The sequence below is a fragment of the Herpailurus yagouaroundi genome, unplaced genomic scaffold, assembly GCF_014898765.1.
Source record: "Herpailurus yagouaroundi ecotype Mexico unplaced genomic scaffold, PumYag 211, whole genome shotgun sequence".
Lineage (NCBI taxonomy): Eukaryota > Metazoa > Chordata > Mammalia > Carnivora > Felidae > Herpailurus > Herpailurus yagouaroundi.
In genome coordinates this window covers 6,491,688-6,505,826 of record NW_024412442.1, presented here as the reverse complement: position 1 = coordinate 6,505,826, position 14,139 = coordinate 6,491,688, and the positions used below count along the sequence as shown (strand labels likewise).

Genomic DNA, 14,139 nt, shown 5'->3' with positions numbered 1-14,139 from the left:
TTTTCAAAGTAGAACTGCTTTGATTTTCATCATAAAGGCTGTAACTAGTTATAGAATATTCAGATGATACAGCAAAGTAGGAACCCATAACCCACCCTGAGAGATGGCCTCTGTTTTCAGAGTTGTAACTTTCATTTACAACTATACGTCTACTGTTCCTCCCATAGAAATAGAATCTTCAAGTTTTATAGTGATACTTAGGAAGAAAGTGTGGTTCATTTTGTAGACATTTGTGTCACAGTCGATGTTATGCATCTGTATCTAAGATTAGCTCTGCCATCTTGAAAAAGAATACTGAGTATCTCCAAGCTGATTTTCCCACTTGCAAAATGGGAATGCCAATCGATATTATGGCCATTGAAAAAGATTAAATATATAAAGTGAGGATTAGAGTACATTATGAAGGACTACTTAAAATTTGAGATCAGCGTTGCGATGGCACTATTAAAGGTGACAAACGTGGAAAACATAGGTTAAACCAGTCACGATATATGCTGATCTTAACTTTTAACTTAAAAGAGTGTTGATTGTATTTTTTAATTAGCACAGAGAAGGGTCTAGGGAAAGAAAGAAAACTTGGTACTGACTCTGGATAAGAGAGGTACAACACTTTTTAAAAGTAAAAGAGCTTATCGTGTGTCCGGCCCTATCCAAAGTCACACGATTAAGGAATGGCGGTCCCAGGATCTAACCCTGAGTAGTGCTTACACTCAGATAGCTGAACTATACTGCCTTGGGCAGGGGGGCGGGGTGAAAGTATTGCCTATGACCCAAATTTTCCTCTGGCGACCAAAGTTTACATTCTGGATGTCTAGACTCACGTCTTAGCAAGTTCCCCCACATCTTGTTAAAGCTGTTAGCTCTCAGAGCGAGGATGTGTGTGTGGGCATTTCCTTTAATGAAGGCATTTCTGGGTATGGAGCCTGGGAAAAGGGGCTTTGACTCTACATTGTGTGCTCCTTAAGCAAATGCTCTCTGTTCTAGGACACGGTAGCCAACCTGAGCAGAGGTCCAGAGCCTCCATATTTCAAACAACTGATAGCCTCATTAATTCCCAATATTGTGGATAGAGCACCACTAGGCAGAAATTTTGGGGATGTTCTGCAGCCCGCGAAACCTACATACAGAGTGGTAAGGCTCACCAGGAGATCCAGAAGCCTGCGTCTGGGGATGGGGGAAAGATATTGTCTAATGTCACCAATTGCTCTAATCATGATGCAGACCAGCTGTTAGCAATGATTTTGAAAATTGTTCTTAACTCTGCAGGGCCTCTGCAAACATCAGAATGGGGAAATATTTATTTTTCAGGTGGTCATCATGTAAAATCAAATTTCTAAAATCCAAATTATTCTTTTCTTAATTTTTTCTTTTCCATTTTCTTAAATGGATGAAGAAAATTCATTTTATTAATGGATGGTCATGGAACCATTTGTTGGAGCTAAGAAAAGTCTCTAAAGTCAAGGACAGGAAGAGCTTGTAGAAGTGAAGCAGGACTATGCCACTATTTTACATTGATCTTGTGTCCTGCAACTTTGCTAAATCATTTATCTGTTCCAGTAGATTTTGGGCGGGGGATGTGGATTCCTTACACATTTCTACATATGTATCATGTCATCTGTGAATAAAAACAGGCTTCCTTATTCTTTTTTGGATTTCTTTTCTGGATGCCTTTAATTATTTTTCCTTATTGCACTGGCTGGAATCTCCAATACGATGTTGAATAGAAGTTGTAAGACTGGGCATCATTGTCTTGTTTCTAATTTTAGGAGGAAGAGTAGTCATTAAGTGTGATGTTTTCTTTATGATTTTTGTAGATGCCTTTTCTCAAGTTGAGAAAGTTCCCTTGTAGGCCAATTTTTTTCTCTTTTTTCTTTCTTTCTTTCTTTCTTTCTTTCTTTCTTTCTTTCCTTCCTTCCTTCCTTCCTTCCTTCCTTCCTTCCTTCCTTCCTCTAAGAATAGAGGTTGGATTTGTTTCAAATGATTTTCTATGTCTTCTGAAGTGACCATGAGGGATTTTGTCTCTTATTCTATTCATATAGTGAATCGCATTTGTTGATTTTCAGATATTAAATAAATACCCTTTAGTAATGGTGTATAATCCTTTCTATATGCTGTTGCATTTGGTTAGTTAATATTTTGCTGAAGTTTTATACTCATGTCCATGAGGACTTTTGCTGTCTTTTCACATGTTGTCTTAGTTGCCTTTTGTGTTAGGGAAACACTAGTCTCAAAGAATGAGTTAGCAAGGGTTTCCTCCTGCATTTTCTGAAAGTGCATAGAACATATTGGTATTATTTCTTCTTTAAATATTCTATCAGATTTTTCAGCAGAGCCACACGGACCTTGGCTTCTTTTTATGGCAAAATTTTTATTTACTAATTCAGTTTCCTTACTCCTTATAAGCCTAACCAGATTTTCTATTTTTTCTTGAGTCAATTATGTATCTTTCTCAGCATTTAATTTGTCTTGAGGAATCTGTATCTTCCTAAAAGTTTGGATCTTCCTAGGAATTTGCCCGTTTCATGTGAGTTGTCTACTTTGTTGAGATAAAGTTCATAATAGGTTCTCACAATCCTTTTAGTTTCTGTAGGGCCAACAACAATGTCCTTTCTTTCTTCCTGATTTTGATAATTTCTGTCTTCAAAGTGCTCGCTAGCTTTTAGCTTCATTGATTTTATCTTTTTTTTTTTTTTTTCTGTTTCTATTTCACAGATTTTTGCTCTGGTGTTCCGTATTCTTCCTTCTGATGGCTTTGATTTTATTTTGCTCTTCTCGTTTTTTAAGGTTGGAAGCTCTTCTTATGTTTGAATGTACCTTTTTTTTTTTTAATTCCTCTGTTGATTTTTAAAAATGATAGATATTTTTAATTATTTTTCTAGCCGTTTTCGAGACTCAAGAAGTCTCTCCTCTCCACACCCTATACTCGGTAGTTGTGACAGCAGGTGTATAGAGGTTCTCCCCACACCAAGCAATTCTTTAGTCCTCTGCAGACACCCCGTTGGTGTCCTACAATTGAATTCACTTCTGACACTGGATGCTGGGGGTTGGCACATACTCCACAGGTTGAGGGCTCAGTCCCACAGACCACACCCCCCAGCCCCTCACGCTTCAGATACCAACGGCGAATCTAAGTTGTCGCATCTGCTTCTGACCCATTGGCTATGAACTGGAGATCCCCATGAGCCCCATCTCGGGTTAAATAACTTGCTAGAACAGGCTTAGAGAACTCAGGAAAACAGTTTACTTGCTAGGTTATACACAGATACGACTCAGGAAGAGCCTGAGGGCAGAGACGCAGAGAGGGCAAGGGGTAGGGGAGGGAATGTGAAGCTTCCATGAGCTCTCCAGGAAGGGCCCCCTACCAGCTTCTCCAAGCATTCGCCAACCTAGAAGCTCTGGTGAACCCTAGACTTGAGGGACTTTTATGCTGATTAAATCATCAGCTGTTGATGATGAACCCAACTCCCAGCCCCTTTCCAGTCCCTGGAGATCAGGGCGTAGGACTTGATCCTTTCAACCGTCTAATCACCTGGTTGATTACCTGGCACCAGCCCTCACCTTGAGGCTATCAGGAAACCCACACCAAAGGCCATGTCACTAAGGTGCAATCAGACCCATCCTTCGGGGATTCTAAGGCTGGAAATGTGCCAGGAAATGGGGGCAGGAAGGGAGGCTTAACTGACTGAGCCCCCCGCCAGGCGCCCCTAGACTATTTTGAATTGAGCCCACGTATTTACCCTTCGGGTGCTGCTTACTGTTTCTGAGGAATTTGAGTTATTGTTACCATCTAGCTTCATTTCCTTTCAGCATGAAGAACTTCCACTGGTATTTCTTGAAGGGCAGGTCTGTAACAACATAATCTCTCAGGCTTCATTGATCTGCAAGGGCTGTATTTTCCCTTTATCTCTGAAGAACATTTCGCTGTGTTCTTGGTTGCCAAATGTTTTTCTTTCATCGCTTTGAATGTGTCACACAGTTGCCCTGTTCTTTGCTCTCTAATGAGAAGTCAATTGCTAATCCTGGGGTGTGCCTGTACGTAATGCATTATATTTCCCTTAACTGCTTTCAAGATTTTCTTTTCTTTGTTTGTCTCTGACTGCCACCCGTGTGCTACAATGTATCTAAGTATGAAACACTTTGGGATTATCCTACTTGGGATGTGTTGAGTTCCTTGGCTCCTCAAGGTAACGTTTATCAAGTTTGGGAAGATTTCATCCATTATTTCTTCAAAAAGAGTTTTGTTTGTTTCTCTCTTTCCTCTAATTCGGTGTCTTCTGTTTTGTGAATGTCAGTATACCTGAGGTCCCATGTGTTTTTGGTTTTTTTTGAGGCTTTATCAATTTTTCTTCACTTTTCTCTGTCCATTCTTCTGATAAAATAATTTGTAATTGATAAATGCTAGTTCACTTATCCTCTCTCCTGTCATCTCATATTTGCTATTAAGCCCTTACTGGGGAATTTCTCACATCAGTTGTGATTTTTGGTTCCAAAACATCTGATTGGATGCTTAATCCATCTTTAAAGTTACGTCTCCTAGGGTGCCTGGGTGGCTCAGTTGGTTGAGCATCTGACTCTTGATTTCAGCTCAGGTCGTGATCGCATGGTTCGTGAGTTTAAACCCCACATAGGGCTCTGTGCTGATAGCGTGGAGCCTACTTGGGATTCTCTCTCTCTCTCTCTCTCTCTCTGCCCCTCCCCCCCATTCTCTCTCTCTCAAAATAAACAAGTAAACATTTTTTTAATTAAAAAAAAATAAAGTAAATAAAATTACTTTTCTTCACTGAGGTTCTGTAGGTCATTATCATCATAAGAATTTCTTCAGTTCTTTACACATAATTTCTATTAGTTCACAGAACATCCTTATAACAGCTGCTTTGAAGTTTGTGTCTGGTTTAACGACAATGTCTGGGGGCACAGAAAGTCAGTTTTGATTGCTCTTTTTCCTCTTAATATGAGCCATATTTTCATATACACACATCTCATCATTTTTTGTCCTTGAATCCTGGATGTGTTTTGCTATATTGTAGCAATTCTGGATTCTGGCCTCACCTCTCCACCCCCCCCGGCCTTGTTGTTTTTGTTTGTTTGTTCGCTCATCGAAAACTTGACTAAATTAGTGAGCTCTGTCTCTCTTAAGTGTGGCTCTCAAGGTGTTGCCCCCGTAGTTACCTCACTTAGTGTTCAGCCCACTATTGATCAGAGTGTGTGCTTGGATGCTTCAGGGAGTAAATTTCAGTCTCTGCGGACACAGTCTTCTCTTGGCTTCAGGTGGTTGTCTTACAGAGTTGAGAGGAACTTCCCACACCTCTCCAGAGTTCTCTCTCTCTCTCTGTGGCTCTCCTCCGTCCGGTGCCCTCTTCCCTCTGTCACTCTACCTCGTCAACGCAAGACTTCCTGGCCTTCGTGGACGCCACAAGGCTGCCTTACTTTGCCTGAGCTCTGCCTCTGTGTGATGTGAATGGCACGCTCTCAAGGCACACACCCTGTCATTCTGCCTCGTATCTCGTTCATGCCAGTGTAAGCACAAGCCACTCGTGGGAAGTTTTGATCGCTCTTATGGAAGCCAGTCCATTTCCTATATGTGTGTTGGAGGGAAGTGTGAGAAAATAGCAAAGGCTGAAGAAGGCGCTTTAATGCGCTGTCGCTGACATGAACCCTAGCTCTCTGTTTTCATCTACATCTGAATATACTAAAGGCAAATTCACTGGCGAAAAATTGTAGAGCAATTTACTGGCCCCAAATTCCTGTGTCCACTCTTGCAAGGGCACGTTCTCTGCTATTCTGAGAAGATAACTCACTTGGTTAAATAGAATGAAATCTGTACAGGTGCCCAGCATCCTAGAACATTTCATAAATCCTGGCCTAAATCTGAGCCCAGCAAAGAATGCTTTTATTAAAACTCATAAAATGAGTTTTTATTTTCAGGGAGAAGTTGCCGAAGTGATATTTGTAGGCGCTAACCCAAAGAATTCAGCAGAAAACCAGGTAAGCATCAATGATTCTTTTTATAGATTTCAGCCCACTTTTCAGTCTTTGTTTGAAAATCCTTCTAGAGGTTAACAACATAATGACAAAATATTCCTACTTGATTTTCATCTTATTTTTAAAAATTTTTTAAATGTGTATTTATTTTTGAGAGAGGAATAGAGAGAAAGAGAGAGAGAGAGAAACAGGCAGAGAGAGAGGGAGACACAGAGGCTCTGAGCTGTCAGCACAGAGCCCCATGCAGGGCTCAAACCCACAAACCATGAGACCGTGACCAGAGCCGAAGTCTGATGCTTAACTGACGGAGCCACCCAGGTGCCCGTCATCTTATTTTTTTAAGTGTGGGAAATTTTTCAGTAGGAACATTAATGTAGAATTAAGTCTGGGAAAAAAAGCACGTGGAAACATTTAACTGGCTCTGCTTGGGCTCACATGTTGCACAATACAGAAGGAACTGCACTATCTCTTGAGAAGATCTAAATTTGAGTACAATCCCATTTATGTATTCCAATTTAGAAACCCTACTAAATTTGGGGAAATAATCAAAGCGCCAAGGATGAAGTGTATCTTTGGTTCCTTCCTACCCCTGTTTTGGCCCCTCTCCTCCAGGATCCTGGCCTCCGGTCCTACCTGTACTGTCGTGGAGGGGGTGCCCTCCTGGCTTGGAGCCCTTTATCTTGCATTTGCCATTTCCCTACTCTTTACTACTGGCGCTAATTGGATATTTATTTCTTTACCTCAAAAAATGACACAAGAAATACATGTTCAGTGTAAAAATAGGCAATATAGAAGGTTTTTGAAGCAGAATAGGAGGGGCGCCTGGGTGGCTCATTGAGTTAAGCGTCCGACTTCGGCTCAGGTCGTGTTCTCATGGTTTGTGGGTTCGAGCCCAACATCGGGCTCTGTGCTGACCGCTCGGAGCCTGGAGCCTGCTTTGGATTCTGTGTGTCCGTCCCTCTCTGCCCCACCCCTGCTCGTGTTCTGTCTCTGTCTCAAAAATAACATAAAAACATTAAAAAAAAAAATAGAGTTCGAAAGTACCTGTCTTTCCATAAACGTTTTTAGAGGTAATAATTGTTCATAGTTTGTTACATATCAGTTCATACTTTACTGTGTTTATATCCACATAGAAGACACATGACAAAGTGCACATATGTAATATGGCTATTAATAAAATGAATTCATTTTGCTCCTCTGTAACTCCTTTAGAATGTTCTCATAACTACCCAAGCAATAGCTAGATATGTTCTAGTTGTAAAAATTCAAACAACAAAGAAAGCTGTAGAAGAAAAGGAGTAAGTATACAAAAATGATTTCAAGGTCAGGCTTTTTTTTATTGTGGTCGAGGGTACATTTATTCCGTCCATGAGCCATTCTTCCCAGGGACCATTGTTACTTACAACCCCAAACGCCTTTTCTCCCAATCCGCCTTCCATTTCCGTTCACTGAAATCTCATTATTGCTGTGATAATGATTGTGGCCAGAGGACATTGGCAAATATGCCATTAGGGAAAAACGTTCTACTGCTTGGAAAGTCAACACGCACCTGTTTGCAATAATTTCTCTAGGCAAACTCTGTCATAATATTTGCATGTTTATAGCATTGTTTTCGGGAGATCTCAAAGTGTGATAGCAAAACTGCAGGATTAATTGTCATTTGATATCCTTAGGGCGGAGAAAGACTAATCATCACTCCATTGCCATGGAGAAGCAGGAGAACAAAATGCTTAGAGCACTGTAATGAGAAAATAATTAATTCCTTAAAAAAAAATTTTTTTGTAATGTTTATTTATTTTTGAGAGAGAGAGACAGAGCACAAGCAGGGGAGGGACAGAGAGAGAGGGAGACACAGAATCCGAAGCAGGCTCCAGGCTCCGAGCTGTCAGCACAGAGTCTGACATGGGGCTCGAACCCACAGACCGTGAGATCATGACCTGAGCCAAAGTCGAATGCTTAACTGACTGAGCCACCCAGGCTCCGCTAGAATTAATTTCTAAGAAGGCCCTGGGACTCAGCACACGACAGTTTCCACTCCCCTCTTTTGTTGGTGATCAGGACCTCCTCACCTCTGCTTATTCTTTACAGGCGCCACGTCAAGTGCTCTGTGTACATTGTCACCTCGGTCTAATTCAATCCTTACTTCTGTGCATTGGGTTACATTTTATTATCCCCATGTTACAGACGAAGAAACCGAGGCCTAGAGAAAGATCCAGTAACTTGTATGAAGCAGTTGTGTGTCAGGAGGAGTTGTGTGTCAGGAGTTGTGTGTTGGGGGGTGGGAAATGGTAGTCACATAGTTCTCATAGTCAGTGGCCTACCCTCATTCTCTGGTCCCCACTCTAGACCTGTGGGCCGGGGATCACCCTACCTCCTACTCCATCAACAGCCTCCCCGATGTCACTCTGCCCTAAATGGCCAGAAGCCATTCTCTTTGTTACAAGTGACCATCATAGTGAAAACTTCTTCATTGAATATAACCCATCAGCTGAGTAATATTTTAGATAATCCCATGGCCCAGTTGTAAATAAGTGATCCATTCACCAGAGTGTTATTTGAACATCTACACGTGACAGGTGTAAAGGACTGTAACGGATAAAAATGAATTAGACACAGGTCCTGCCCTTAAGGGCCACAATCTAAAGATTTTTGAGGAAAATTAGAGATTATGGCCTCTGTATCTTTTAATTTGTTATATCAAATCTGCACTGTATTTGAAGCTGAATTGTTGGTCTGAAATGAATTATTATAGCAATTTTCCAACGGAGGAATGAAACCTGCTCGTGATGTGCTTTCTAGGAATCCATTGTGACAAAATATAGGGATTGCTTTCAGCATCTAAGACAGGGAAGGTTTATGCATCGTTTTCAATTCTTTCACTTGGGAGACATATTTACTAATAATTCATTTACCCAGAGATGGAAAGATGAAGAAACATTCCCATTTTCCCTCCTACGTCTTGAAATGACAAGAGAAAGTCGTGGAATATAGATCAATAAACATGTCATGAAAAGGCTTGACTTGGGCCTTTTTTAGAATCTCGAGTTTTATTCGGTCTCTTCTCTGCCCTGGTTTGCAAAATTTGCTATCAGCTCTAAAATTATGCTCCATTCACTTTTCTTAAAAAAAAAAAAAAAAAAAAAAGAAAGTCATGGTGTGTAACAGCATGGGTAGAGTGACATTCTGAAGACGTCGCACAGAACGTAGAGAGAGACGCACCTGAGAATATGGACGAAATTCTAGTACATTTTCACACAAGGTATTGGCAGCTCAGCCTACAGACCACAAGGACGTACTTACAGGCAGGCACCTTTTATGACCGTGCAGGGTCTCATCAAATGTGTCAATTGCGTTTCAGACCCATCAGACCTTCCTCACTGTTGAGAAATACGAGGCCACATCAGCAACATGGCGGATAGTACATAACGACGCCTCCTGGGAGACACGGTGAGCTCGCCTGTTGGACATTTTGTCTTTCAAGCCATGGGAACAGTGGGTCAGTGATGCGGGGAAGACAAATGGGAACACGGGCTCAAGGCCAGAAATTAACTGCTATCAAATTCCCATGGAGCCTTCTGGCCATATTTAGTGGATTTATTCGACTCCATTTGGACTCTCTTTCCCTGCGAAACAGTGGGACATGTGCTACTGTCAGGAGAGGTGCTAATGAGGTTGTGGCCTCCATTTTTGTAAACATCTGTTAATTTTGTTCTTTTCCACGGCCACAGACGTTACCCCTGAAGGCTGGCTAGCCTCAGCCATTCTTGCAAATGGGTCGCGAGGCACACGGGCCTCTGTAGAGCCTGACAGTTCCTTCTGGGAAAATAACAAGAGTCTATAGGCAAAATGATTACATGTTTATACGTGGCCAATGATTCTTCATTGGAATTACTAACACACGAGAAGCTTGAGTGTCTATCTTTTCCTGACTCCAGTGAGAATGGAATTTGCTTCTGGAGTTTCCTCGGAGAGGCGTATCTCTGTGTTTTCGATACCAAATCCCTGAGCCGAATAAATATTTTGAAGATTTGCAAGTGGTATCTGAGATAAGAAAATGTTTTTGTTCCCAAGCGCATCCATTTCACACCGCAGGACAGTGGCAGGGAGTGGGCAAAAATTTTGGCAACCTGTACCTGACTCACATCACCCTAGATTAGGTCATTAGTTGCGTGTTGGTTTCCTTCACGTGGTTAACTGAAAATAGAGATGGGACCGTGCTGGGGCCCCTGTGATAGCCAGACATAAATCTGGGCCTCAATTTTCCTCGGATGTTTAGGAATCTCGGGCACAGATCATTTTTAAACAAAGAATAAATACATATTTAGGGTTAAGCTAAGATTATACAGATGATAAAAAAGCATGATTTGTTTTCAAAAGCCCCAAATCGCAACAGCAGTGAACACTGAGGATACGTATAGGCTTGCTTCTGCCTTGTTCAGCAGCAGCTGGAATGTCACCTCTGTCATGAGAGCACGGGGCCTGTCGCTGAAACACACAGAATGTTGAGAACACTCTCTCCACCCAGGGAACTTACTGTCTACACAGTTGGGGTTATCAGTCAGTCACCCACTCTATCTCACTTACCTGCAAGAATATCTCACCCGCTTGAGGTGGTCTACAAGGGCTCGTGTGAGCTGACTCCGTCTGTTTTTGTGACCTCAGCCCCCGTGTCACACTTCGCTGCCTCTTCCTTCTGCTCTTCCGCTGCACCACGTTTTTTCCTGCTCGGAACGCTTCGCACCCTCTGTTCCTTCTACCTAGAATGTCTTTCCTCTGGGCACGTGTGGGTTCAGCTTAAATAACATCTCCGTAGAGATACCGCTGCCATACTTGTTTCGTTTCACCCACCACTTTTAAAAATCATTTTTCGGTTTACCCGTTCACTGCCTTTCTTCCCCCCTTGCCCTAGTAGAACACAAGCTCCATGGAACTTGGAGCCATGGCTGTCTTGCTTACGGCCATATCCTCGGGCCTCTAGAAAAGAGTCTGGCGCATGCACTCGTGAAGTATATATTTTTAACAAATGAATCTGGCTGGGAGAGGAAGTGTCAGTTGAAGCAGAGGACATCAAGGGCAGAAACAGTGCCACAGCCGTTCTCAAACAGGAGACATCCCGTGTTCTGAGTATCGGGTGAGGCTTTTTGGGGATGGACAAGGTTTGGGTGGTTATAAAGGTAGAACAGGTAAGACAATTTCTACAAATGGCTATTAACTAAAGGTTCCCTTCTAGAAAGTATTTGTCCCTGTTTTGTTCATTGCTGCACTCTCAGTATCTAGGAGAGTGCCTGGCTTACGGTCGGTACTCCCTGAATGTTTGTATAATGACCAGTCCTACCTTTGTCGAATCACACCTTTTTAAGAGCAAAACTTGGTTTGTTTGTTTGTTTGTTTCCTACCAACAGTTTCTATTGGCACAAGGGATTGCTGGGTCACAGCAATGCGACGATACAATGGCATATTCCGGGTACTGCCCAGCCTGGAATCTACAGAATGAGATACTTCGGACACCATCGGAAACAGGACTTTCTCAAGCCGGCCGTCATACTTCCATTTGAAAGCACTTCCTCCGCCTTTGAAGTTGTAACTAGTTAATGAAAAGTTGATGAATAATTTAATGCGTGGCTGTCCTCCCTAATTTATAAAAATGATTTCACACGAATGTAAACAATTGGGATGACTTCTATAATTGTCCCTGTTTGAGGACAGATAGTTTCCTGTGAATGGGACAGAGGTGTGTGTGTGTGTGTGTGACTGGTGGTCTAGAGCCTAACACATGATTTTCCTCGGGGCCATGCAACTGTTTGAAGGGACAGTTCCCCTCGATATAAAACCTCTGAAAAGTTAGAGTGGCTGAAGATGTGTGAACAGTGGTTCAAGTATTTATTTATAGAATTATTGAGTGTTAGGCTGGGAAAGTTTAAAGAGCTCATGTAGTTGGAGTCTTCATTTTGCAGATGGGAATGATGAAGTTTCATGGATTTAAGATGCACAAAGGCTACAGGACCTCTCCCCCCATCACACTTTAAAAAAAAATAGTATACAAACATCGACCATAAACGTATAAGTCCAATTAGAGGCAATTGGTGTGGAAATGAGCATGTCAGCTTTTCTCTATTTAGCATAGCCTCTCAAAGCGGTTACCCTGGACTTGATGTACCTGGTCCAGAGTTGTTGATATTGGTAAATTATTTCTGGCCTTCAGAGGCCAAGTACAGGAAAGTCAGACTTAGAATATTTTGATCATGCCCTGTGTTTCCCTAAGTGCCCTTATCCCTCTGAATTGTGTCTCCTCTCCTCAAGACTGGTTCTAAGTGAGTTTCACTAATCAAATTCATCCCCAAAACCTAAGACTTGCCGTTGGTGTGGATATTAAAACAAAAGTGTTAGTGGATTGGAAGTCAGTCCTCAAAGAGCAAGATCTAAAATTCATTTATCTGTTCTTTTATCGCTCACTTACTCATGGACCCATTCAATCACACAGTATTTATTAACACCTACATGCCCAGTATTGTACTAGTGTTGGGCCTTGATAATTAGTTATCATATTTGAGATGAATGTGTAAGTGTCAAAAGGGGACCGTTGGTGAAGAAGAAAATACTCAACTGAGGATATCAATTTTGGAAGGCATTTAAAAAGCAGTCATCTTCAAGTCCTATCTCACGTGTAATCTGTGTTGGGTACTCGAATTTTGGGGGAAAGAGGCTCCAGACCATTTGGACAAAGTTGTTTCAAAAGTAATTCGAGGGCCTTATGAAATTCCCAGTCCAATGTCCCGAAGAATGAGATAGGACAATCTGACATTGCCTGAAAGTACCAATTCCATTTAAAAACATCCAAGTTAACTGGAGCTAGCTCCCAGGCTACAAAGGAAATTTCCCAAACCCAAATCATGCTTTTGTATGAATGGCAGAGCTTTAGCATGTTAGGGAAAAATCAACCTTAATTTCAAAAACAAACTCCACAGCTTGAAAATAGTAATGATGCTAATCACGATGAGACTGACATTCATCTAGCTGTGACTCAACATGCTGTATTGCATTGGAACAAACCCGGAACGGTTTTTGATGACCCAGGGCTCTGGTTCTATGCGAGTTCACGGCTGGAGAATTAGCTCATCAGGATTCCAAAGGGTAGCGATCATTTTTCCTAATGACTGTTTGCTATCACAGTTCAGAGTCTTCCCAAGAGCAAGGAATTCTGAAAGTAGTTGACCTTAGACAGATAAATTATATCAGAACTGATGATAAAATTGTTCCCATGACTCAGAAGCGTACTGAATTTTTTCCCACTACCTCCATGCCTCCCACTGCAACTTTCCTCAGTGGACCTGTGAGTCCCTGTCGTTCACTTGGACCTGTGCCAAGCCAGACACTGCATTGCCTCGTACTGATGCTTCTGCACCAGCCCTCTGTCCACCAGGACTCCTGCCCCCAAAGAACCTGCAGAAACCTGTCTGCACGCCCGCTGCCCTCTCTTCCAATCCGATTCCATTTTCTGCATTTTGTATGTAAAAATAAGACCAGATCCTGCCGCTGTAGAAACCATAGCTATTCACTTGTGCGTAAAAGAACACCACAAAAGAGGCAGTGATCTGTTAACATACAAACCTAGATCCAGGCTGTGTCATTGGAGCCAGACTATGGGGAGAAAGCCCCTGAAATTGGCGGCGAATATGGGGAAAAGGGGGCTGCTTGGGGGGGAGAACGCTTCTGCAGAAGATTTTGTGTCTCATGTCAAAGTGTCTGCATTTTGTTTGTTGTATTCTGCCTTCTCTGGTTTTAAGAATGCTGTGACTTCCTAAAAAAGCACTGACTGATCCCCCTACAATTTTCGATGAGTGTTATATCAATTGCTAATATTCAATATAAGACTTAATAATAAATCACTGAATACAATTGTGAATGTATGGTCTATGGAGAAGTGGAACACTTGTTTTTCTTTTTAAAAACATTTTTTTAATGTGTATTATTTTTGAGAGAGAGAAACAGAGTGTGGGTGGGGGAGGGGCAGAGAGAGAGGGAGACACAGAATCAGAAGCAGGCTTCAGGCTCTGAGCTGTCGACACAAAGCCCGATGCGACGCGGGGCTCAAACTCATGACCATCGCAGGGCTCCAACTCACGAGCCGTGAGATCATGACCTGAGCCGAAGTCGGAC

The 14,139-nt window shown here is 42.1% G+C and overlaps 1 protein-coding gene across 6 annotated transcripts in view; it reads left to right on the top strand.

Annotated features, from left to right (window-relative positions):
- Nucleotides 1-13,885, top strand: part of ASAH2 (N-acylsphingosine amidohydrolase 2) — a 103,739-nt gene extending 89,854 nt beyond the window's left edge. For 4 of the 6 annotated variants that reach the window (XM_040454224.1, XM_040454225.1, XM_040454226.1 and 1 more), the window contains exons 19-22: nt 985-1,131; nt 5,926-5,985; nt 9,341-9,429; nt 11,385-13,885. In XM_040454224.1, coding sequence (XP_040310158.1) covers nt 985-1,131; nt 5,926-5,985; nt 9,341-9,429; nt 11,385-11,574 — 486 coding nt within the window. In that variant the 3' untranslated portion in view covers nt 11,575-13,885. The remainder of the gene's footprint in view (nt 1-984; nt 1,132-5,925; nt 5,986-9,340; nt 9,430-11,384) is intronic. The other 2 variants (XM_040454228.1, XM_040454227.1) reach the window with 1 other exon arrangement.
- Nucleotides 13,886-14,139: the final 254 nt, after the last annotated feature.